Source organism: Sander lucioperca, chromosome 18 (genome assembly GCF_008315115.2).
Source record: "Sander lucioperca isolate FBNREF2018 chromosome 18, SLUC_FBN_1.2, whole genome shotgun sequence".
NCBI lineage: Eukaryota > Metazoa > Chordata > Actinopteri > Perciformes > Percidae > Sander > Sander lucioperca.
The window spans coordinates 15,311,874-15,334,812 of record NC_050190.1 but is presented as its reverse complement, the minus strand read 5'-3'; the positions used below and the strand labels follow the sequence as shown (position 1 = coordinate 15,334,812).

At 41.9% G+C, this 22,939-nt stretch overlaps 1 protein-coding gene across 5 annotated transcripts in view; it reads right to left on the bottom strand.

Annotated features, from left to right (window-relative positions):
• LOC116035445 (uncharacterized protein KIAA1522-like) overlaps window positions 1–22,939 on the bottom strand; it is a 32,371-nt gene that overhangs the window by 1,227 nt on the left and 8,205 nt on the right. For 2 of the 5 annotated variants that reach the window (XM_031278492.2, XM_031278493.2), the window contains exons 2-7: window positions 20,780–21,086; window positions 5,417–5,560; window positions 5,205–5,248; window positions 4,954–5,089; window positions 4,659–4,760; window positions 528–4,454 (exon numbers count right to left, since the gene is read on the bottom strand). In XM_031278492.2, the coding sequence (XP_031134352.1) occupies window positions 528–4,454; window positions 4,659–4,760; window positions 4,954–5,089; window positions 5,205–5,248; window positions 5,417–5,560; window positions 20,780–21,062 (4,636 nt within the window). In that variant the 5' untranslated portion in view covers window positions 21,063–21,086. Of the gene's footprint in view, window positions 1–527; window positions 4,455–4,658; window positions 4,761–4,953; window positions 5,090–5,204; window positions 5,249–5,416; window positions 5,561–6,790; window positions 7,091–19,015; window positions 19,038–20,779; window positions 21,087–22,939 lie in introns of those variants that run through there. The other 3 variants (XM_031278495.2, XM_031278496.2, XM_035994428.1) reach the window with 3 other exon arrangements.

The following is a 22,939-nucleotide window of genomic DNA, read 5'->3' as shown; positions in this document are numbered from 1 at the left end:
AGTGGCATGCTAACAAGCTAAGATGCTGAACATGGTAAACATTAAACATGCTAAAGCTGCATTCATGCAATATCAGGAGAATGGAAAAAAAACTCCTGTTAATCCCACTACATTATCCCACGATAGATAACGCCACTGCTAACCTTGTTGTCACTTCATTGAAATAGCCTCAATTAGATTTTTTTTGTAGTGTTGAAACCCGGTACAAACTGTGTACGTTTTTCCATAAGTATGAATATCGTCATTTATTTAGATTATCTCTGATTTAGATTACAATTTGGGAGCTGACGTGAACTGTTTTTCTCACTTGGTTGCTCATAATTATGGTCCAGTTAAATGTTATGACGTGAATGCCAGCATGTTGGCACTGTCATTTTGAGCATTATAGCATGCTGACATTGGTATTAAGCTCAAAGGATTTGCTGTACCGAAGTACAGCCTCACAGAGCTGCTAGCGTGGCTGTATAGACTCTGTCTTGTTCATCGTTTCCTTATGCGTTTTATTTATAATGATCAATCTCTCTTACCCTCGATACTCTCTTGCAGTGCTTCCTGTCCTGCAGTTTGCTCTGTCTCTTCACTGGTCTCATTCTCTTTGCCCTTCGCTTTGGGTTTCCTTGCAACAGGTGGTGGCACCTTGACTCCCTGCTTCACTGACTCCGCTTCACTCACCACCTTCTTCTGTACAGTTGCCATGGTCTCCGGTGGTGACTTAGTCTCAATCGCCACCTTCTTGTTGCTCTTGGAGAAGATAAAGCTTGCTGTGCTGGAAGGGGACTTACGGAGGTCTATTGGTGATGTCGGTGAGTTCAAGCTAAGGCGAGATCCAGGGCCGGCGTTTGATCTGGCTGCCGTTCTCAGGCGGATGGCCTCCTGTAGGTTCATGGAAGGAGAGGAGGTCATGGCAGGAGGAGCCTTTGTTGTAGGGGAGGCGACTGTGGATGAAGATGCAGGTAGAACCAATACAGACTGGGACTTGGGCAAAGCTGGTTGTGCAGTAACTATGGCAGGTGGAGAGGTGGGTGGTGGAGAGTTGGGTGGTGGATTGATGGGTGTGTTAGAGACAATGATCAGAGACCTTCTGATGGGCTTCTGAGGAGCTTCACCACTGGCAGATGAGGTTTGGCCAAGATTGCTGGGCTCCTGCTCCCTCATGGTGGCCTCTGGCGGCTCCGGAGCTTTAGGAGTCTCAGGGATGCTGTTGACTGGCCGCAGCTTGACCTTCTGCAGAAGGGAGGGGGTGACAATAGGAGTGGGTCCCTCCTGTACAACAGGGGCAGAGGTCAGCTCTGTGGTTTTGTTTTCTGCGCTTGCAGGACTAGGCTGGTCCTTAATATTGACAAGACGCTGCTCAGGGAAAGGTGGAGGTAAAGGAATATATACAGGTGGAGAAGGAGCCGGTTCTTGAGCCTTTACTGGTGAAGTGGTTTCAAAAGCTAGTGGGATAGAGATTTCAGATGGTGGTGAAGGGGAAGGCTCCTGGGTTGCTGGGCCATCAGTGTTTGGGAGTACAACCTGAGGTTGGTTGAGAAGCTCTATGGGAGGCGGAGGGGGAATACTCTGAGGGGGCGTGAGAATACTGTTGGATGAAACTAGGTTAGATTCCGATTTGGATGGGATACTCTCTTGTGAAAGATCAATCTCCTGCTCTGATGACTTGGGTTGTGACGGTAGGGGTGGTGGCGGTGGAATACTTTGTGGTGGAGTGAGCTTGATAACGGGTGTCGCCTCTTCAGAAGATTGACAGGCACTCTCTTGAGGAGATGGAGGAGAAATCTCCTCAGTGGACAGAGTGCAGACCTCTTTAGGAGGCAGAGGGGAGACTTCGATAACCAGTGAAGGGGAGACCTCCTTAACTGGTGGAGGAGGTACCACCGTAACCTGTGTGACAGAGACATAATTACCATTTGGAGGGGGGCTCTCTTGAACCAGAGGAGGAGAGGACTCTTTGGGCCTCACAGGAGAAACCTCTTTAGGTGGCGGTGGAGGAGAGACCTTTTCAGTCATAGGAGGGGAGACTGCTTTAACTGGTGGAGGGGGAGCCATATACGATGGGGGAGGTGGGATACTCAGGGGTGGAAGTACGATCCCCTGGGATGTACTGGGCTTCTCTGGTTCAGCCTCTGTGGCCACCCTAACACATTCTGTTTTCACCACTGATGTAACAGATGTAGTTGTACAAGAGGAGACACCACCAGGAATAGATCTCTCTGGTGGCACCTGAACAGGTAGAACTACCCCCACCTCACCAAACATTGGGGGAGGTGGGAGAGGGAAATCAAGCTGATCCGGATCCGCCTGTGCCATTAGTGGAGGTGGTGGGGGCCAAGACGACTCTGGGGACACAATAACTGATGTGACAGAAGCAATCTTTGTGGCGTGTTTGGTGGGAGGTTGGGGAGGATGGTGCACCGGAGGAGGAGAGGGAGATGGAGGAATGCGCACTAATGAAATGGCAGGTAACATATCCATGTCAGTCTTTACCTCTGTAGTTTGTGTGGATGTCTTTTTGGCTTCTTCTTCTTCTTCTTCTCTCACTGCTACCAGCCTTCCTTCGCGTTTCTCTACAGCCTTCACTAACATCCCATTTATTAAGTCACTTACTCTTACTTTCTCAACTTTTTCTGTCACTTTGCTATTTCCTTTCAAATCAACTTTCGGCTCAGCCAGTCTGTCATTGTTCTCTTTGTGAATCTCTGCACTCAAAATCTCACTTTCTTGAACTTTCTTTGTCTGCAGCGCTTGTAGGGATCCATTAATGGACTCCACTGTTACAGCCGGATTCTTGTGTTTCCTTTCTACCACCAAGCTTTTCACAGAGCCCTCTGTAGATGCAGAAGGAGACTGCTTCTGTTGTCTCCTGTCCTTTGGATTTTTCTTTATGATGGCGTAAAGGTTATCAGGTGCCGGGGGTCCTAGCAGCAGCTCAACGGAACGCTTGCTATGAGCCCATACCTCTGGAGGAGGGGGTGGAGGTGCATGGACTTTAGGTGGCGGAGGGATGTTGAAGAGTTCTCTTAAGGCCCTTACAGAAGGGCTGACACTGACCGCATCGACTGTGGTGTCAGGTTTGAGATAATCTGGCTGCGGGAGAGGGGATGAAGTTGAAGCAGCAGGAGTGGACCCAGGAAATAACCTTTGAAGTTTTGCTAAGATGATCTTATGCCTTGGAGAGGTGTACTGGGGCTGTTTAGAAAGCTGTGGGGATCTGCCATCTTGGCTGGAGTAACCACTGGACGGGGATATTATTTTGCTTGGCTCATTCTCCTGAAGTGGTTTCTGCATCTCTTGTAAAGCATCTTTGGAAACCGTTTTCTCAACCTTTGCAGCATCAGCCTCTGCCTTTAGTGCCTGCAGCTGCAATCTGATGGGACTGAATGACACAGAACCTGTGGAGTCGTCCAGAGAACTGGTGTCAGCATTGTATCCAGGGTTGTCTATGGTTATGGACGGCACAGGAAAAGATCTGTTTTTCTCATTTTCATCACCAGAGGCATAGGCGTTATGGAGAGGAGATTCCCTTGAGTTGATCCTAACCTCTGCCAGATCACGTGACCGTCGCTTCATCTTATTGTGAAGGGAATAGGAGCGGCTTGGAGGAGGAGGAGCCCTCTTGGGCTTCATGACAGAGAGGCTACGCGCAAATGACCCCTCTTTCTTAACCTCGTCTCGCTTAAAAATGAGCTGGCCATTGGAGGTGCATTTTGAAGCCTTGCTGATTGAGGAGTAAACACTGACTTTGTCCTCTTTTGCAGAGGCATCTCCGTCCTGTGACCTCATCCGTCTGGAGGTGCTGTTGATTGAGATGGTAGAGGAGTCAGATACCAAGGTCTCTGACGACTCAGAGTTGCTCCAACAAGAGCTGTCAGACATATTGGAAGGGTTGTAGCGGGAGGCGGAGGTGATGTTGGAGGCTCTGGAGGAAGTGGTTCTGGAGGAAGAGGCTCTAGAGGAAGCACGGGAGGGGGCTGGGCTGGATAGCAGCAGGCTGCTCTTGCTGACGGTGCGGACACTGTTGCGACTTCGTCCACGGCTGATTTCCACCACATCGATTGAGGGTGGCAACACAGCATTGGGAATGATTTTGGACATGTAGGGGGCCTGGGGTGACATGGACATGACAGGGCCTGGTGGCTCCTGCTGGAGGCTGTTGGCAGTGGTCATCCAGGGAACGGCCAGGGACCGAGGCCTCTGCCCACCTGACAAGTCAGGGCCCAGGCGGTGCAGCAGGGCCAGGTCATCCCTATGACCAGCATGGGTGGCACCGAGCTGCTCAAGTCGGCCTTCGTTGAGGGGATGGATGACGTTCATGTGCTGAAGGCTGGCACTGGCTCCCTTTTGTGACTGTGCTGCCCACTGTGGCCCATCAGTGGTTGTGCTGTCGTCAGTTTCACCATTATAAAGCTGTTCCTCATCTAACCTCTGAGTCAGGGACCAACCAACTCTGTCCAGGCCTGGAGAAGACAAGTTCACATTAATAGTTAAGGAAATGGACATGCAAAGAAATCATCCATATATTTATTTTCTGTGTAGAAGACAGTAACAAACATATTTAATACTATAATATTTCTGAATGTAGAGCATGCAATTGAAATAGTAGTTCATAGACGGATGGATTTTGTAAGTAGCCTAATACGTTTAAATGATGAGCTGCATACCCAGTTCTCTCTGAACATGCTGTGGGATGCCCACAACAGTCTTCCTGTGTCTTCTCCTTGTCTTGGTCTTTTTCCCAGAGTTCAAGGGCCTGAATGTTGATTCTGTGCAGACAGAGGCATGAGAAAAAAGAGATAAAAATATTATCCATTGATCCTTAAAAACATTCTATTTAAAGTGAATGCAATCTGTCCCAATAAATGTTTAATCTGTCATTTTTATATGTGTGTATCACCAAATGTGATGTAATGACCAAGATGGGATGTACATAGTATTTTATGCTTGTGGTGAAGTTACCTTGCCTGGTGAGTCCAGAGCGGGAAGATCTTGTGGACACAGATGATTGTACAGAGACGACAGAAGTTGTGTCAGCAATGGTACTGTCTGTCATAAACCCTCCACCTTCCCCGTCTGTGTGGACAGTTATTGTGGACTGGCAAAAAAAGGAGAGACAATCCTTTTGAGAGAGAAAAATCACTTGTACAAGAACGGTGTATTTGGTAACTGTAAGAAAAAAACAGCAAGTCAGGGTGTGAGTTGTCACTTACAACTGTGCTTTCATTGTCCTGGAATTCCATTCCATGATTGTTTTCTGCAAGGAGAGTAACATTTAACTCTGCAGATTAATAATGGCATTTAAAAATATCAGCCGTGTTTATATCCTCTGGTTCACACCCTCTTGGGCAATATGCAGACAGTTGTCAATGTTGCCACACCTCTAATTTAGTGCACAATATTGTATCACTGGAGTGCTTTGTACCTTCCTGCTGCATCATTTTCAATCCCTCCAGGGCCTCAGTGTGAAGGTTCTCCAGGTACTGATGCCTGCTGCCCTCGATGAACACGTTCTCCTGGATCAACGGGGGTGCTGGGGTCTTGTCATCGTCATCCCGCTTTGGGATAGCTTGAAGTAGCGAGAGGGGAGAGGGGATCAGTCTGGATCAACTCAAAGCTCTGTGTTACTGTAACAGTAAATGAGGGGGCCATATGGATGGGATGAGAGCATTCAGGTGTCTGCCAGGGACATTTAAGCACAGGAACAGTAAATATGTTTGAGAGTTAATTACATTAGAGTGTGTGAATTAAAAAGGCTGAACTCGTTCCTTCCACTCATGCAGGATTAAACTCCAGGGACTCTGACAGTGACCTTTATGAGGGATTATCACATCAAAAATCTACCATCAGAAACGCATGCTCGGTATTACGCATTTTCTTCAAATTCAAATTGTTAAATTAGACCGTGAGAAGGACACTAATTCAATTGCTGTCACATCTTGTTGCATGCATTGTACATCAGTTCAATCTTACCATGTCATGAACCATGGGCGCCATACAAAAAATTACAAGTTGTACTCCAAAAACCTGAATAATGTCTAATAGTGAGTTGCTGTCATACAAAATAAAGTTTAGTTTCTGGTTTTAATGTTCTGGTTTTACTTTGAAAGAGCAAAACTCTGTGTGGATTATTGTCACTTTTGCATTTTAAGAAGACTTAAGTAAGAAACTTACTGATAAAAGACAAACACTAATATTATACTAGCTTTACATTTGCTGACCAACTGGCATATGATTGAACTCTGTGAGCCATGTGGTGCCCTCACGCTTCCAGGACAGTCTGGGCTCATTGGGCTAACAACCTGCTAAGGCACTTTTATGTAATGGTGACAGCTGCTCCGCATTTAGCCACCTACTGTACACACTGCTGTAAGACCATGCTGGATTTAGTCTCGGCGGCCATGTGCTCTGTGATCGCTACTATTTTTTTTTTTTTTTTTTTTTACAACTTTTGTAACAGCATTAGGGGGTGCTCCCAATAAGCAATCATGTATAAATATGATGAATTCTAATACCTTATACCTTCCCTGTAATGTAGAACAAGTCTTAGTTTAAAAAAGTGAGACTAGAAATCACAGCATATATCAGGGGAGTAAACATAACAAACTGACTGACCGACAGTCAATGACCACACTTTAATTACTTTACTGCCTGTCATAGGCAAGCCAGCTGATCCAGCCTGTCCTGGTCATACATGAATAGCAGTTTTAACAATCAGGACAGGAGCAATTGGTTTGAGTAATGAACCAATCAGGTCTGTTGTCATGTCATTTTAAACAATTGTGTTGCTTTCACTCACCTTTCCTCTTGAAGACAGTTGGAAAGCAGTATAAATTAGTAGCGTTATTAGTCAGAAGCACTACCATGGTTTCTTGTGAAGTAATCCAAAGGTACACAGAAACTATACCCAAGTTGTATTAAAGAGAGGAGGGAAATTTAGATCTAAAGGTGCAGTCTGTCAGTTCAAAAAACATCCTGGAAGGATCATGGCAGGATGATAGTCTTGCTTGTTTTTGATGAAGTTGTTGACAGTTCAGGTCCATGCGGAGGGTTTCTACAGCCAATAGACAATCAGAGCTCAGACGCTAATCCTCAGCAGCCTAATTCCTACCATCTCTCTCTACTGTCTCTCCCCTATTCGCTGCTCAACAAGATACCCAGCATCCCACTGTTGCCCCCCATCTGCAGGCAAGCTCGCCCCAGATTGGTCCGTCACAGATCAAACTGAGATCATACATGTAAACATTAAAAGGGAAGAGAAAGCTGTTGTCAGGGATTTGAGATACGAGGGACGTCCTGGGTGGCTCCCCACTCACTTGAGCCACAGCTTTAGCACTGTTAATAAATAACACTACACTGCTTTGTTAGATTAAAAAAACATGTTCACTGTACAACTCTAGTAACACAGCAAACATACGTATTTACTTCTTCAGACTTCATTATGATACATATAACTTTGTTGTTTTGCCACAAGGGGGAGTAAGTGAATTAAAAGAATCTATTCATAAAACAAAATTAAAAACATGTTTAAAAAGAAGCCTGCAGCTCCACAGCACATGAAAAATGTTCCCTATTGTTTCCAGCAGCATTACATTAGATTTGCTACTGTGCAGCAAGAATGCAGAGGATGACAGAAGATCTTAAATGACGTAGTAAATCAATAGCCGCTATTTAATAATCTGGAGAAGCATTAAACACTTAACTTGTTTTTGACCAATTTCTGTTGTTGAGACAATGTCTTTATCTTTTTGTCTTTTTGTTTTCTATTAAGGACACCTCAAACTCATCTGTGGCTAAGTTGTTTGCTTACTTCCTGGTGTGCTGAGCAGACATGACATGGTATGTATGTCATCTGAACAAATGGAAAACATTCTCATGTTCGTGATCCTACTGTGTGACTCAAGACAAAAAGGGTTTACAAAAAAGGGAAAGAAATGAATTTGCTTGTGTTACCAGTACATAGTAACAAGTAGAAAGAGATCATTAATGGAACAGAATCCACTGCTTAAGTGGAGATGTAAACAGAACGTTGATATGCATGTGTAGGGTAAAGGCAGTTTAGGACAACACTTATCTGGTTACAGCACACACTCGACTGGACAGTGATGGGTGGGGCACGACTGCATGTTAATAAGGGGGTAATATTATCACTGGTTCTGTGATCACATTGTAATTGTGTCCAAATTAATCACTGACATATTAAAGACACCATCTGTCACTGAAGCTGGCGGTATTAACGGGCTGGTAGTGATTATGTATGAACCCAAAACTGATGTTTACATCTCGGATTTGGATAAACAGACTAAATCTAATGGGTGTGATACTGTGCGACCAGTTGCAGTCTCTAGTGAGGAAAAACAATGTGTAAAAAATAAAAAACAGCTCCGAGAGGAATTATGATTACATTTTATGACATGTAACTAATGGTGGATTTAAAGTAGAACATTTTGAATGAGCAAACATCTGTTGGCAAGCTTGTTTTGGTAAAATATGGATTCTCTGGCATGAAAAGATATGTTGAGTCATCAACTACTGTAACCAAATTACAACCAGTGACACAGACAGCATGTCAAGAGTGTTTATGATTTGCAACCAGGGCATTGCAATACATTTGAACTGACTACCCATTTTAGATTAGGAGTGATCCGTGAATCGAGTTAGGTTTAGAAAGAAAGACCAAAAAATTACTGGAGATGTTTCAGCTTTTTAAACAATTTTTTTCTCGTTTTTCAATTTTTTATTTTTATTTTTTTATTTCCATGAGGTCTAAATGCTGTTTTTAAACCCGCTTTACACTGCCAGGACTAACATTCTAACATTGAAATACTGAATACTCAATATATTAATTATATTTTTTTTCTAAAAGGAGGCCACATTTAACTTTATTTGTTGTAGTAATATTCATAAAATGTAAACCTCCCTCCAGGTTGATAAAATTCACCAAATTCCCAGCAAAAAATAGAGAGAATGTGACCTCACTGTCCTCAGTGGCTACGGATCTGCCTGACAGATACTATAGCGCAGATACTATAGTTTCAAAAGCGATGGACAAGTTAACATCATATATTAATTAAGAAGTTCATCTAATCTATATCATCTCTAGCAGCGTCATCTTCTTAACAGGCAGCATGCTAGGAACAAGGGAGAGTAGAGAGAAAGATGAGTTGCTCAGCTTCAGACTGTATATAGTTAAAATTGACTGTAAAGAGCAAAGGTTTAAGCTTTAGCTAGAGCCCCACACACACATGTACAAAGACAAACTACCCCACTGACGTGATGTGACTCTTTCTAGAACCGCGTCATGGGAATCAAACAGATGCAAATACCCCACACACACCTAACGTCCCTGCCCTAACTTGCCCCTCGCTCTTGTTTTGCACCGCCAGGCAGACAGCCATGCAGAGGCATTCTCTCCAGCTCTGAGGGTGCTGTCTGCCAGGTGCTTAAGCCTCTCTAATCAGCACAAACCCAACTGAATGCACTGTGATGACAGTGGGAAAGGGCTGGAGGCTCACCGTTTCTCTAAAAGAAAGAATGTACAGTCTCGACACACTGACGGGACACCCTGGTCAAAACTTGTTTGGTCCATTGACTATTTTCACGCTCTTGGTTTTCAGTGAATTAAATATAAACATCCCTCCATCACGGCTGAAAGAAAGGAAGGATGAAGCATGGTGTGACAAGGACAACAATCCCGGTAACAGATACACCTTCATCATCTGGCACGCAGGGTTACACTCTAATTCACTATAAGACTATCTGTATGCCAGCAAACCAGTTTGCATCAGATACCACCAGAAATATACTCAAGGCACACACAAATTTTGCCAGTGGCCACTTTTTGCACCACAGTTGACCACATTACATCTGTTTACATCCTGAACCTCCCAACAGTCTTCATCTGTCACTTCACAGACTAAAGGTCAGGATTCAAACTCCCGTTTTTAAACTGCCAACTTCATAGCAATGAGGTCTCTCTCGATTGGCTTAGCTAATAAGCAGCATATCAAATTCCATTAAAAAACTGTGCAGGAGAAGGTAAAATATTCAGGCCTGACAATGTATGTTTAATATAAGCACAACTTTGCTACAGGCTCCTACTACATGTGATTACAGACAACCAAACAGCTACACACTCTTATTAGTAGAGAATAGTGTATTTAAGGTACAACTGTTAGCAAGTTGGTAAGTGTTATTTAAATCAGAATTTACAAAAAATAAACATTTTTTTATTTGTTTCTAGCTACTTTAGAGCAGTAATTCCCAACCAGGGGTACTTGTAGATTAAGAAAAATATATCAGCTGTAACACCTAAACACTAGATGTTGCAGCAGAGACGTTTTCGAACCAAAACGCCACAACTCAGAGTAGTTTCCTGTATCTGTGTCACGTGGGCTCTGCCACGGCCACGCCTCTTTAGGAGACTAGCGGCAGGTCCTGAGTGTATTGATTCCAACGGCAGAAGTGAACGTGAACACAGATTAGCGATTCTTTATAGCCACCAAAGTATATATTGGACCCATTTTTCACAAGCCACATATCTCCAGAACATTGTGACACTAAAATGGCATTTTTCAGACGGACACATCAGGGGAAAATTAACTTAGTTTGAGACCAGTTTCTGTCTCAGGACCAAACTCTTGCGAGATCTGACAACACAGAGAAGCTAACGTTCGTGGACGCCATAACAAAACCTCTGTGATGCTAAATATGTCTTTTAGCTGTGTAAATATCTAACGTTAGCAAAAGAACATATTAATAAATTATTTAAATATAACTTTTCATCCATCCACGCTACGTTCACAACACGTTCAAACGAGGCCACGCCCCTTTAGGAGACAGGAAGTGTGTACTGTTTCATACCATTGGCACTGCTTGAAATGCGCTCTCTTTAGGATCTTTGGTTGCAGTTATGTAAGAGTGCTTGAAAACTAGTTAGCAAGCGAGTAGAGAAGTTTGAACAGGTAGTAAGGTAAAAGTAATGAATACATGGTAGCAATAAATAGCTTAAAGTAATGGCTTAACAGCAGCTGCATAAGCAGCTGGTATGGTTAACTAAAAGTAAGCCTCCTGGCTACAGTTCAAATAATTAGCTAAAAGTAATGGCTATATGGTTGAACAATATCCACTTTTATATAATGAACACATTTGGAACATACATTTGGAAGGTATGAAGGGGTACGTAAGTTTATCGGACGGGGCTGTGGGGGTACCGCAGACCAAAAAGATTGGAAACCAATGCCGTATAAAATAGAAACAAACTGCTACAACTAGGCCTGGCAAATTCGATTCCTTTTTAGGATTCGGGTTATTCTGGGTCACTCACTAAACTGATCCGGGTTGTGCGAGTCACTTGAGTCAGTATTGCTAGCTTGCAATGTTTCGGACTGTCTGCTTGACCTAATTGCATTTAAACATACCACATTTATACACCAAAACCTACAGTAGGCCGAGCTAGGCTACGTGCAGAACATTGTATGTTATTTCAGAAGTGAAAGAATGGCTTTTGTTGTGGATTTGCTTTACCCTGAGCTCGAGGAGAGACTTCCAGTCCTTCCAGAACAATGCAGAGTTTTTTTGTGATTGTTGCGGCACGTTTTCTTTAAAAATGCGATGGAATATGTGGGATATTTATGCAATTTTCTGCAATGAAATTGCAGAAACTTGCAAAAACTGCGGTTTCATCATGGCTTCATCGCGGGGTTTGCAGCTTTTCGATGATGTTCACGTCGCGTAATTACACTTCATAACGTTCCCATGGCAACAGGGGAAAATGGCTGCTCTTGTGTGAAGTAAACACAACATTTTTCAACTTTCTGCTAAGATATATGTGACTTTTTTGCAACGAAAATGCGGGGATTATGAAATCATGCAAGCCCCGCATATTTTGCACAGAAATCGGCAATTTATGCGGCGAAAGTGTGGCGTATTTGAAAAAATGCGGCCCCCGCATAAATATGCGGACTTTGGCTGATTATGCATTGAATTATGCGATCGCATAATTGCGTTTTTCTGGAGGGACTGGACTTCACTCGCTCATCTGCTACAGATCCACTCATAGCCGGCTGATTCACGCGAGAACTCATGAGTCATCAACAATTCACGAGTCATTGAGGACTCATGAGTTCTCGAGTTAGTCCCATGGTCTGCGAGCTTGCAATGTTTCTGGCTCTGAGTCTGCGGGTCGGGAAGTTCCTATAACCTGTCTCTCTGCTCACTTGAGTTGACTTGTGAAGTTGTCGTTGCCTACGAAATTGTAAGTTATAAAGCTTTTGGCAACTAAGATGGCTAGGACTAGTAGTAGCTAATGTTGCAAGAGGTTTGTATGTGGCGCCGTTATCATTTTAGATTGAATTGTAGTAGGACTCAACTGATCCGATAATGATACTAGAGACTCGCGATTCATGACTCAATTTAAAGACTTGGGTGAAAGATCCGAGTGATTCACAACTCAAACAGGTTTAGCTACAACATTGTTAGCCATGCTAGCGGTGTGGCGGTTGGTCCACCACAAACTTAAATATCTCAAAACTATTGGATGAATTCCCATGAAATTTCAGAACTGACATTAATGGTCCTCACAGGATGAAACAACACTGATTTTCCTCTAGCACCATCAGCAGGTCAAACTTTGACAAAATGTCCAAATACCTGGAAAACTGATGACATGTCCAACAGCCTCAGCTATTTTTAAATGTTAGCATGTTAACATACTACACTAAAATGGTAGCGATGTTGACCATGTTAAACAACACCTGCTAAACCTTAGCATGCAACTATTGCTATTTGAGCATGTCAGCCTGCTAACATTGGCATTTAGCTCAACACACCGCTGCGCCTACATACTGTACAGCTCCACAGAGCTGCTAGCATGGCTATAGACTCATTAATTCTACTTCATAATAAATTAAATGGTGGAGCACCTCCCCAACACCCACTAAAAAATTGGGCAGGTCCCTTTATTATGTACAAGCAGGCTTATCACAGTTCCAGTCCTTGAATACATCCCAAAAGAACAGTGTGTTCTTCTTGGAGAGGAAAACATGAATAACCAACACTGTGTGCACCCTTACTAAACTTTGCTACACTAGTGAGGTACAACTAAGTTATCTTCACCAATTGTACAGTGAATTTCTACTCTTTACAGAAAGCCACATTGTTTGAAAACTGCCTCAAATGACTACAAAAGTCATGACTGGTGACTCACAAAACTTTCCAGGTACATATTTGTCAGTCTCTCTGTTGACTTTCCTCCGTGTGTTGGCAAACATTTTCCTTTCGTGACAATAGCCTGTGCAGTTGGTGCAAAACCACAGTAACATATCTGCATATGCTGACAATGAAACAATGTATGATTTCATAAATAATAACTGTTGCTTTTGGCCGTGCTGCTTCGTTTGGTAACACTGACACCAAACAAGAGGATTGCAAAGAATAAAAAGAACTTGATTAAATGAAACTGGAGTACATTATTCAGTTGGGACTAGAGGGCAAACTGGCGCTTAGCGCACTTCTCTTACCATTCGAGTGACCTAAATATGATCTCCATACGGGCGTGGTGACTCTTTACCTATTGAAATAAAATCCTTGTAAATGCCCAAAAAGACCCTGTGATTATAAACAAGTATTTGTGCATCAGTTTACTATACAGATAGCCAAGTCCTCATGTATAGAAATTCCCACGATGTCAGCATCAGCCTGATTCTTTTCACATAACATCTGAGCAGATGGGTGCTTGTGTTGTGTCAGCTTAATTGTCAGATATTTTATATACAAAGTGACAAAAAGTACCTGAAAGAAATTAACCCCACTCCACTGCAGTGTTATAATTTACAAAAGCTCATGACAGAATAAACAAGTGCTTTTCACATAAAGACTAAATAATATCTTTCTGAGGAATAAACATCTTCCTGACTGGTTGATTACTTCCCACCATGAGAAAAAGAAAGTAAAACTCTATTAGATGTCAGTTTTCTCAAACCTGTTCTCCTGCCCTTCACTGTTATTATGTCATCATCACGACATAGCTATAACTACAAGCACACACAACTACCTCCTTGTTTTCTCTCACTCTCCTAAATGAACGTGTTGCAAGTTATCCATCAGTTTTTTACTTCTAAAAGTTTTCTAGCTGAAAACTTGAACTCTACTTTCCATGAAAACATGACCCGATTTATGTTATAATGCAATCTATGCTATAATGCAATCTGCCTTATATGCAATCTAGCAGATATCATGCAAAAACTAACCTGGTGATGAACCGTAAAAGCTGAAAATCTTTTATACAACTGTATCAAAACTGATGTGGCAATGGTTTATCGGTGTGCTAATGCTCCACATGACACCTTTAACTAAAAGAGCTTTACACTGCATGATAAACTGACAGATAATACAGTAAAGCAACAGATAAATACACTTAAGGCCCAGATATACTTGCTTTTTACTACGCGTTCACGTACGTAAGATGGCTGCCATCCTGCGTTCCTTTGGAGCGTAGGTTGTGCACGTCTTCAGAAATTAGCGCTGCGCGTCTGCAAGATGCAATTCAGCACATAAACGTGAGGGCAGTATATCATCTGACAGGCAGGTCAGCAGCTGTTCTAGCCCAGGAGGTGGCTTCCGGTGTCGGCCAGTGATGATATGGCCCTGATCTGCCCCCTAGTGGATATACATTTAATCCTCCTGGTACACGCAAAGTACGCAGGCAAGTATGTAAATAATGCCGTTTGCGCCACCGCCACTTGTCTACGCGTACGCATTGTTAAAAAGCTAGTATATCTGGGCCTTTAGGCTTCACAATCTTTCTTAAAGGAACACAACGACTTATTGGGACTTTGTCTTATTCACCGTATCCCCCAGAGTTAGATAAGTCCATACATACCCTTCTCATCTCCATGCGTGTTGTAACTCTGTCTGACGCCCCCACCGCTAGCCTCGCTTAGCCCAGATCCAGGAGGGAACCGGCTCCAACTAGCCTACTGCTCCCAATAAGTGACAAAATAACGCCAACATTTTCCTATTTACATGTTGTGATTTGTATAGTCACAGCGTGTACAAATAACAACGTCACATGAGACACAGCTATCTTCTAACCGTATATATACTGGGAACTATATTCTCAGAAAGGCAAAGCACTGCTACTTCTGCTACTTGGGCGGAGTGATTTGCTTGCAGCACCTGAGAAGCCCCATGGTGAGGAGCAGAGAGTAGCAGTGCTTCGCCTTTCTGAGAATATAGTTCCCAGTATGTATATGGTTGAGAAGGGTATGTATGGACTTATCTATCTCTGGGGGGATACGGTGAATAAGACAAAGTCCCAATAAGTCGGCGTGTTCCTTTAAATTAAGTAGCGTCCATAACAAAATCTTCAACAAAAGTCAAATAACATGCCTCATATGATGTCACCTGGCATGTATGCCAAAAACATACTCACACACACACAAAGGGCTCCTTATTTCGAGCCTCCTTAAAGAAAAATCTTTATAATGCTCAGGAATGTGAGCAATCACTGAGGGAGTGTTCAGAGCGAACAGGTGACCTTCTGAGTTTACCTTGGTATGACCTCATCAGTTTTCCCTTCACCTTATTTCCATTTTCCCAAACCAATGGCATTCCTCAAATCTATTATGAAGCTAAGACGGAATCTGAGCAGCCAGAGTTGCATAAGAGAGGCCCTTCATCTAGTTTTACACAGGATCGAGAAAAAACTGACAGCACGGCAGGGACATAAATCACTGTTAGACAGGTACGCAAAAACGCACATTAATAGTGTTAGGAATTAGACAAATCAGAGCGAATTAACATGTGAGGACAGATAATCTCTGCCTGTTGGCTCAGGATGAAACATTGTCCAGGTAATTAGAGAAGACAATGCAGAGTTAATAGGTTTACCACACTGATAGGTCCAGGAGGCCAGAGTTTATCGCTCCAAAACCGGCTACTATGCAGTTCCCTCTCTGGTCAAACTCCATGGGCCTTGTTTACAATGCATTCCCGCAAGAGCAAAGGGTAAGGTAACAGCATACAGGGTTTGGATGCTCACCCTAACAGGGAATCTACATCAATCTGCATTGGTATGTCATCCTTAAATAAAACTGAAAAGCAAACACATTAGGAGATTAAATTGTCTGATGTGTAGCAGGCTACTTTGTAATCATGATTACGTATCTGACCAGACATTTTAGTACGTTTTTATACTCAGTGCTAGGAAACATTTACATTGGTCAAAAAAATAGGACAAAAAAAATCCCATTTTTAGAGTGTGATCCCAGTGCATCAGTTTTTTTTTTTATTTTAGTTAAAGGAGGGATGTGTTAAGGTAAACTGTATATTAACTTTAACATTAGTTTAAGTTAAACATAAGTATTGAGAATATGAAAGGATTTTAGTACACTGTGTTCTGAAAAAATGTTGCCGGTTATTTTTCTGTCAATCAACTAATTAATGAATCATTACAGCTCTAATATTGTCTGTTTTGTTTCTATGATGATTTATATTTTTCTTGTTAATTACACTACCAACTAATAGTACATTTTTGTTAAAAACAAAACACTTTATAAAGATGAGGTTAATGTTTTGTCTATGGTGATCTATAAGAATACCTCACAAAAAAGGTATTGAGGTTTGATACCAAGGAGTTCATACTAGTCCTCTATGGCACCAGTGTCTCAGTGCAAGGAGGAACAGTGGGAGTGGAGGGGTCAGGAAAAACAGAACCCCTTGTTCCTCGCTCACTGTAACAGTCCTGGCGTGGCTTTTAATTAACTGGCACTGTGCCTGCCATACCAGGCATTTAGTGGGCAGGAGGCCCTTCTGGCATCAATACTGATCATCATCAGGGGCTCAGCTGGAGGTATTCAGTTTTCTGGGCAAGTGTGTTACTTTGCACCATGGCCTGCTCCTACAATAAACCTCCTCTGGATGCATTTAGGGAATTGCTGAGCTCCTTCTCTAATCAGAGGGAGCATCTGGCGAGGAGATCGCAGCGGATGTTGCCAGCACCGACAAACTTCATGCCACGCACAACATGTTGATTGCTGAGGGCTCAATAGCAGCATATGTTACCTGGCACATAAATCACACTTAATAGTCACCTCTGGCTTTGTGGTGATATATTTCTGTAACATTCAGGCCTATAACCTTAAAGGACCAGTGTGTAGGATTTAGGGACATCTAGCAATGAGGTTGCAGATTGCAACCAAATGAATACCCCTTCCCTCACCCCTCCCTTTCCAAGTGTGTAGTAGAACCTACGGTGGCCTTCAGGTAGGGCTAGGTAGAGAAAATCAATTATAACGATATTCTTGACCAAATACCTTGATGTCGATATTGCAACGATATTGTAGGGTTGACAACTGGTGCTTTCACAAAATATTTTACCAATGAGATTTTAGATAAATAATCATCAATGATGTTCATATATAACGACTAAGTGGGTAAAGGCAAATAATAGAATAGCTAGAACAGTCTGGTAAGTTCAGAAAATTACATCACTTTACTGTAATGCAGCCTGTAAAACCAGGAAAAGACAACACTTATGCCATATTACGATTAGAGCCCAACCGATATATCGGCGGGCTGATATTAGGCATTTTCCAAACTATTGGTATCGACATCTATAATGGCCGATAAATGAATATTAAAAATAATAACAAATAATAAATAAAAATAAATAAAATAATAAAAACGGACGGAACACCCTTCAACCACGTTATGAGTGTTGGCGTTGTATAATTTGTCCACCAGAGGGCGCTCTACAACGTCCATGTTGGCAACACTCGTGTTTAACCCTTTAAGTTTCATATCTTAAGTTTGTATTTTTATACATTTTATTTATCAGAACTTTAATATATTTTGATGTTCTCTGTTCTGTTGTGACAATAAAACAAACAAGTTTATTTTTAAACTGCATTATCATATAATTTTAGTGAGGACTCATAAATAACTACAAATAACTAATGTTAGGGAAATCTGTTTTTATTTTGTTACGTGTTTCTGGATTTTTTTTTAAATATATATCGGCCGATATATCGGAACATCGGATTTTTAAATCACTGAATATTTGTATCGATATCGGCCTTAAAAATCCTTTATCGGTCGGGCTCTAATTACGATATCCAAAATCTAAGACGATATCTAGTCCCATATCACGATATCGATATATGAGGCTAGATATCGTCTTAAATTTTGGATATCATAATATCGTCGTCATATTACACAAGTGTTGTCTTTTCCTGGTTTTAAAGGCTGCATTATATTAAAGTGATGTAATTTCCTGAACCTACCAGACTCACTAGCTGTTTTATTATTTGCCTTTACCTGCTTAGTCATTATATCCACATTATTGGTGATTATTTTTTATGTGTTAATATTTTGTGAAAGCACCAATAGTCTACAATATTGCCGCAATATCGGAACCAATGTATTTAGTCAAAAATATTGTTATATTTGATTTTCTCCATATCGCCCAGCTCTATTTCAGGTAACATAAAAATTCGAAAAGGCCCTCTCTAGTGTTTGGTTTGTTGGTTCTGGGCTAGGCTACTGTAGAAACATGGAGGTGCAACATGGCTCCATGGAAGAGGACCCGCTCCCTATGTAGATATGAAGAGATCATTCTAAGCTAATGAAAACACGACGACTCTTAGTTTCAGGTGATTATACACTACTCTTGGTTTCCAAAAAAATCTAGAAATCTACTATTTTCAGTAATTCTTCGCAAGTGTTTGTATGGAAAAGTCAAAGTGAAGAATTCATGGCCTCTGCCCAATGTGAGGTAGCCTCGAAGCCAACCTTGGCAGAGGAGAAATACCTTATCTGTCTTCATAGTTTACTTTCTCTTACAAAAATCTTAGCGTCACACTGCTGTTGTAACTAACCATAAGTAGCACAAAATAGTGCAAAGATTGTGTAACGCAGTCTACGTACACATGCTGCAGTCAATGCTGACGCTTTTGCCTATGCATTCATCGTCTACCAAAACCACAGATGTGACAGAAAACATGTTTAGCGTATACATATTCACCTTCCATTGTGGGTATAGTTTTGCCTGTCTGGATGAGTTTAAATCCTGTGAAAAATCCCCCCGCAACACCCTTCCAGCTGAACTACAAGCTCTGGGCTTCCACATGGAGAAGACGCAGCAAAAGAAACAGGCGGAGCCTTCTCTGTCTGTAAACCAATAAGCCAAGACTGCACAAGCACTGGCAGACATTTGCTGGTTGAGGTTTTTGTGTTTCAGGTTAGACTGCATCAAGGTGTGATTAATGATGCTGTAAAACTAAAGTTAGTACTTACAGTTCACACTGGAAAGTAAACTGAGTTCAGAAAGAGAAAACAGGACTGGGTTAGTTCAGCATGCTGACATATGAGTGCAAATGTGCAAGCTCCAACAAGATCCCACAGCTCTGGGAATAGTGTGTTGCTGCAATGTTTCTTGGGAGCGTGTGAAAAACTTTTTTTTTTTGCGTTCACTATGTGTGTGAGTTGTTCACTGTGTGTGGGCGTATGTGTGTGGCTGCACAAAGGTTAAAATAAAACCCACCATCCACTTCAGATGTGCGCGGATGGTGGCCACCATCCATGTCACCTGAAGATCAGGTGAGTTAAATGATGGTATCACAAAACAGGACAGAGATTTTTTTTTTCATGGCAAACAAAGCAAACTGAAGGTCAGAAGGGGAGTAGGAAGTCAGTCTGTTCAAACATCCCTCCAGTAAACAAACACACATGCCTGGGAGCCAAGGAGCAGCATATTTAACTGGTTCCCAGGAACTTATTCCTACTCATTTAAGGTAAACTGCTCTCTATAGAAATGTCTTTAAATGTCTTATAAAGAGCTCCCTGTTAAGGTTCAATACATTACTGGACCACCAGATTTTTTAAGAGTAATTTGGTTTCTTTCATGTCAGTACACAATGTTAATCAACTGGCATGACCTTGATTGGCATAGGGAATTCATCACAGTTTAATAATTTGTCGCTTTTATGTTTTGATTTTTGTATGTGTGTGTCAAATGTACCTTATCTTCTATGGCAAAGACTCCGTGGTGATGCATTCAAGGGATGCTCTAACTTCTAAAAACTGATTGCCAGCTGTGGAAATTGTTTAAAAGTAGTGAAACTGCTGCAAATTCCAGGAGGCTAAGGTGATGTTCTCGAATTCCTTGTTTAATCCAACCAACAGGCCAGAAACATATTTAATTTACAATGACAAATGTACTCATTTGAGAAGCTGATTTAATTTTCTCTCAGTCCTACATTATTAAGTCATATTATAGGAGCAAACACAAACGCCAAGAGCAGCATAAGTTTGGCAAAAAAAATCATTCACTGTAATGAATTAGCTACTTTAAGCAGCTTTCAAGTCTCTGCAAGATGATTCTCATTTGAATGTTAAATGACACCCAAGATGGCCTTCTGGAACGTATGAAATATCGGGGTTTCCCCAAGAAAATTGTTTAGCCAAGGTGGTAAGCCAGCCATATCTTGACACATGTCATAGTAGGGAAGAGCCTAATAAATAGCTATAAATACTGTATATTATATTTGCTGTGTCAAATAGTTCTTCTGCTCTTTAGTTAATCAGGTTAATGTTTTATTTCATAAATGTGTATTCACTTCTATAATGGTCTTTGTCCCCCCCCCCAAATTATGCTGTGCTACAGGAAATGTTAGTTTTTTCTTAATTTAAAATATTGTCAAATAGTAGTTACAAAACACACTTATAGAATAACGAAGGAGATAAAGTGGCCATTGAGTATCCTGTAGGCTTAAACCATGACCGGTACCTTGAGGATGAGCCTGCCTTCCTGACTTCTGTCCTCCCTTGTGTCCACCCTGATGTCCAGCAGGGTGCCCATCCAAAGCTAAGTCGAGTGCAGGACCTAGTCCCAGGCTCTGCCCCTTAGCATTGAGATCCTTCCTCTTCTTGCCCTTCAGCCAGCCCAGAGCCCGGCCCAGGGAGTTACGGCGCTTCTTCCGGCCCCTTTTGCTGTGCTTGTCCTGGGCAAAAATATCGACCACATCCTGGGGAATCAGTTCCCCAAACCCCATTGAGTCACGGTTTGACATAGCACCTCACACTGGAGCAACGCCCTGAAAAAAGAGGAGGCCAAAATTACCTTTAAGTCATCATCATCATCATCATTAAATATTACATGTGCTGGCATTTAGTGAGAGGTACTAATCAAAGGACCATAACAGATTTTTTGATTGATTTGTTAACGGTCCTGGCTCCCACTGGTTTCAATGAATCCCAGTACGGTAATAAAATCAACATACAGAGACTTGATACTTACTTTCCATCACGGTGAATTTTGACCAAAAATTTTGCTTTTAGTCTTATTACTTTTCAAAGTTACCATAACATTGTGTGCAGTTGCAAGCAGGGGCTGTTATGAAAACCAACCTCGCTGTTCTGTTCAAGAAAATCACAACATCTGATATTGAAGAGTTAGCTGCTGCAAAGAAACCTTTTTTAACCCAAGAAGCTGCCAAATTCAGTGTTCTTACAACAATATCTTACTGTATCTGACTACTGTCTGCCTTCCAGGTTTTATTTCCTCATCAACCAAAGGTCATTATTTGAATGCTTTTCCACAGTTGATGTTGTAGATATTGGTGCTTTATTGAATGCAGCACAAAGGCACCAAGGTTCAAGATGATAGATTACACCTATGTCAAACAGGTTTCAAGCCTTGGTAAGAGGATTTTCATCTTGAAGAAAAGTGGTTCTTCTAATGTATTTAAATTACGTTAAAACCTAAAGTATACTTCAGGAAATGCTTGGCAGTGATGTAAAGTGTACAAAACCTGACAAATCCAGTTGTTCTGCTAATAAATACAGCATCAGACAACTATTGCATTGCATTGTAGACAACCCCTTCTGGTATGTGTGTGTGTATATGTCTTTTTGTGTTTGTGCATCTCCGTGGGCACTGCTCATTCAACTCACTCAGCCTACCCAGACCACCTCCTGACTCTAAACCAAACTTCACAGTTCTGCAAAGAAAGAACTGGCACCGCTCCCTTCATTCCATAACATGGAGTCATAATTTACAAAACCGCACCCGTAAAGCTCTTGCACTTTTACACAGAGGCACAACTGCAAACTAGGAAGAGCTAGAGAATAGAAAAATAAACAATCACCAATGTGCATCGAGGCGTTTTTAACTAACAGTGTCCATACATATATTAGTGTAGTTTCTGTTTCATGTTCCTTGTTATGTTTCAGTTTCTTCCTTCATCTTTTTTATTATTTTTCTCCACCCCTTCACCTTGCTGAACTCCTTTACTTTGAGGCAGGTTTCCCAGCCTTGCTCCTGGGGATCTGTAGCTTACACTGGGCTTCTTCCAGCTGTGTACTATATTAGATACTTATCTCCAAATCACAGTTCTAAAAGTAGGATCAAGCTCTTAAGATGACAGGAGTCGCAGATTGTAAATAAGCCCACAAAGACTGGAAGAAGGTGGGAGCAGAGTCAGAGTGAGAGAATTATGAATCCCTTGACGATTTGCTCTCGACAAAGTTTATGAAAAGTTTTTGGCCGCTATGTTGCTTCACGGTCACGCATAAAAAACACTGTAGGCAGATTTTAGCACAAGCAATGTGTGAGCAATACAACCACACATCTTTCACAGTCGCTTGGATTACTTCCCTGCCCTCGACAAGCTATGAAGCTAAACCACAGAAACCTATGTCATGTTCTCTAAGGATTGCAAATGTGACTTTTCCAAACTGCTTCTCATCATCAAAACTACGTGTAATGCAGAGGGGGTGCTGCGATGAGAAGTTAGAGGACGGGTTTAGATGTATCATATGTATCGTAAAGTTTTTAAGCAGTTGTGCCCTTTTTTTTGGGGGGGCTTTTCCTCCTTTAATTGATAGGACAGCTAGGTGAGAAAGGGGAGAGAGGGGAAAGATGCAGGAAATCGACACAGGTTGGATT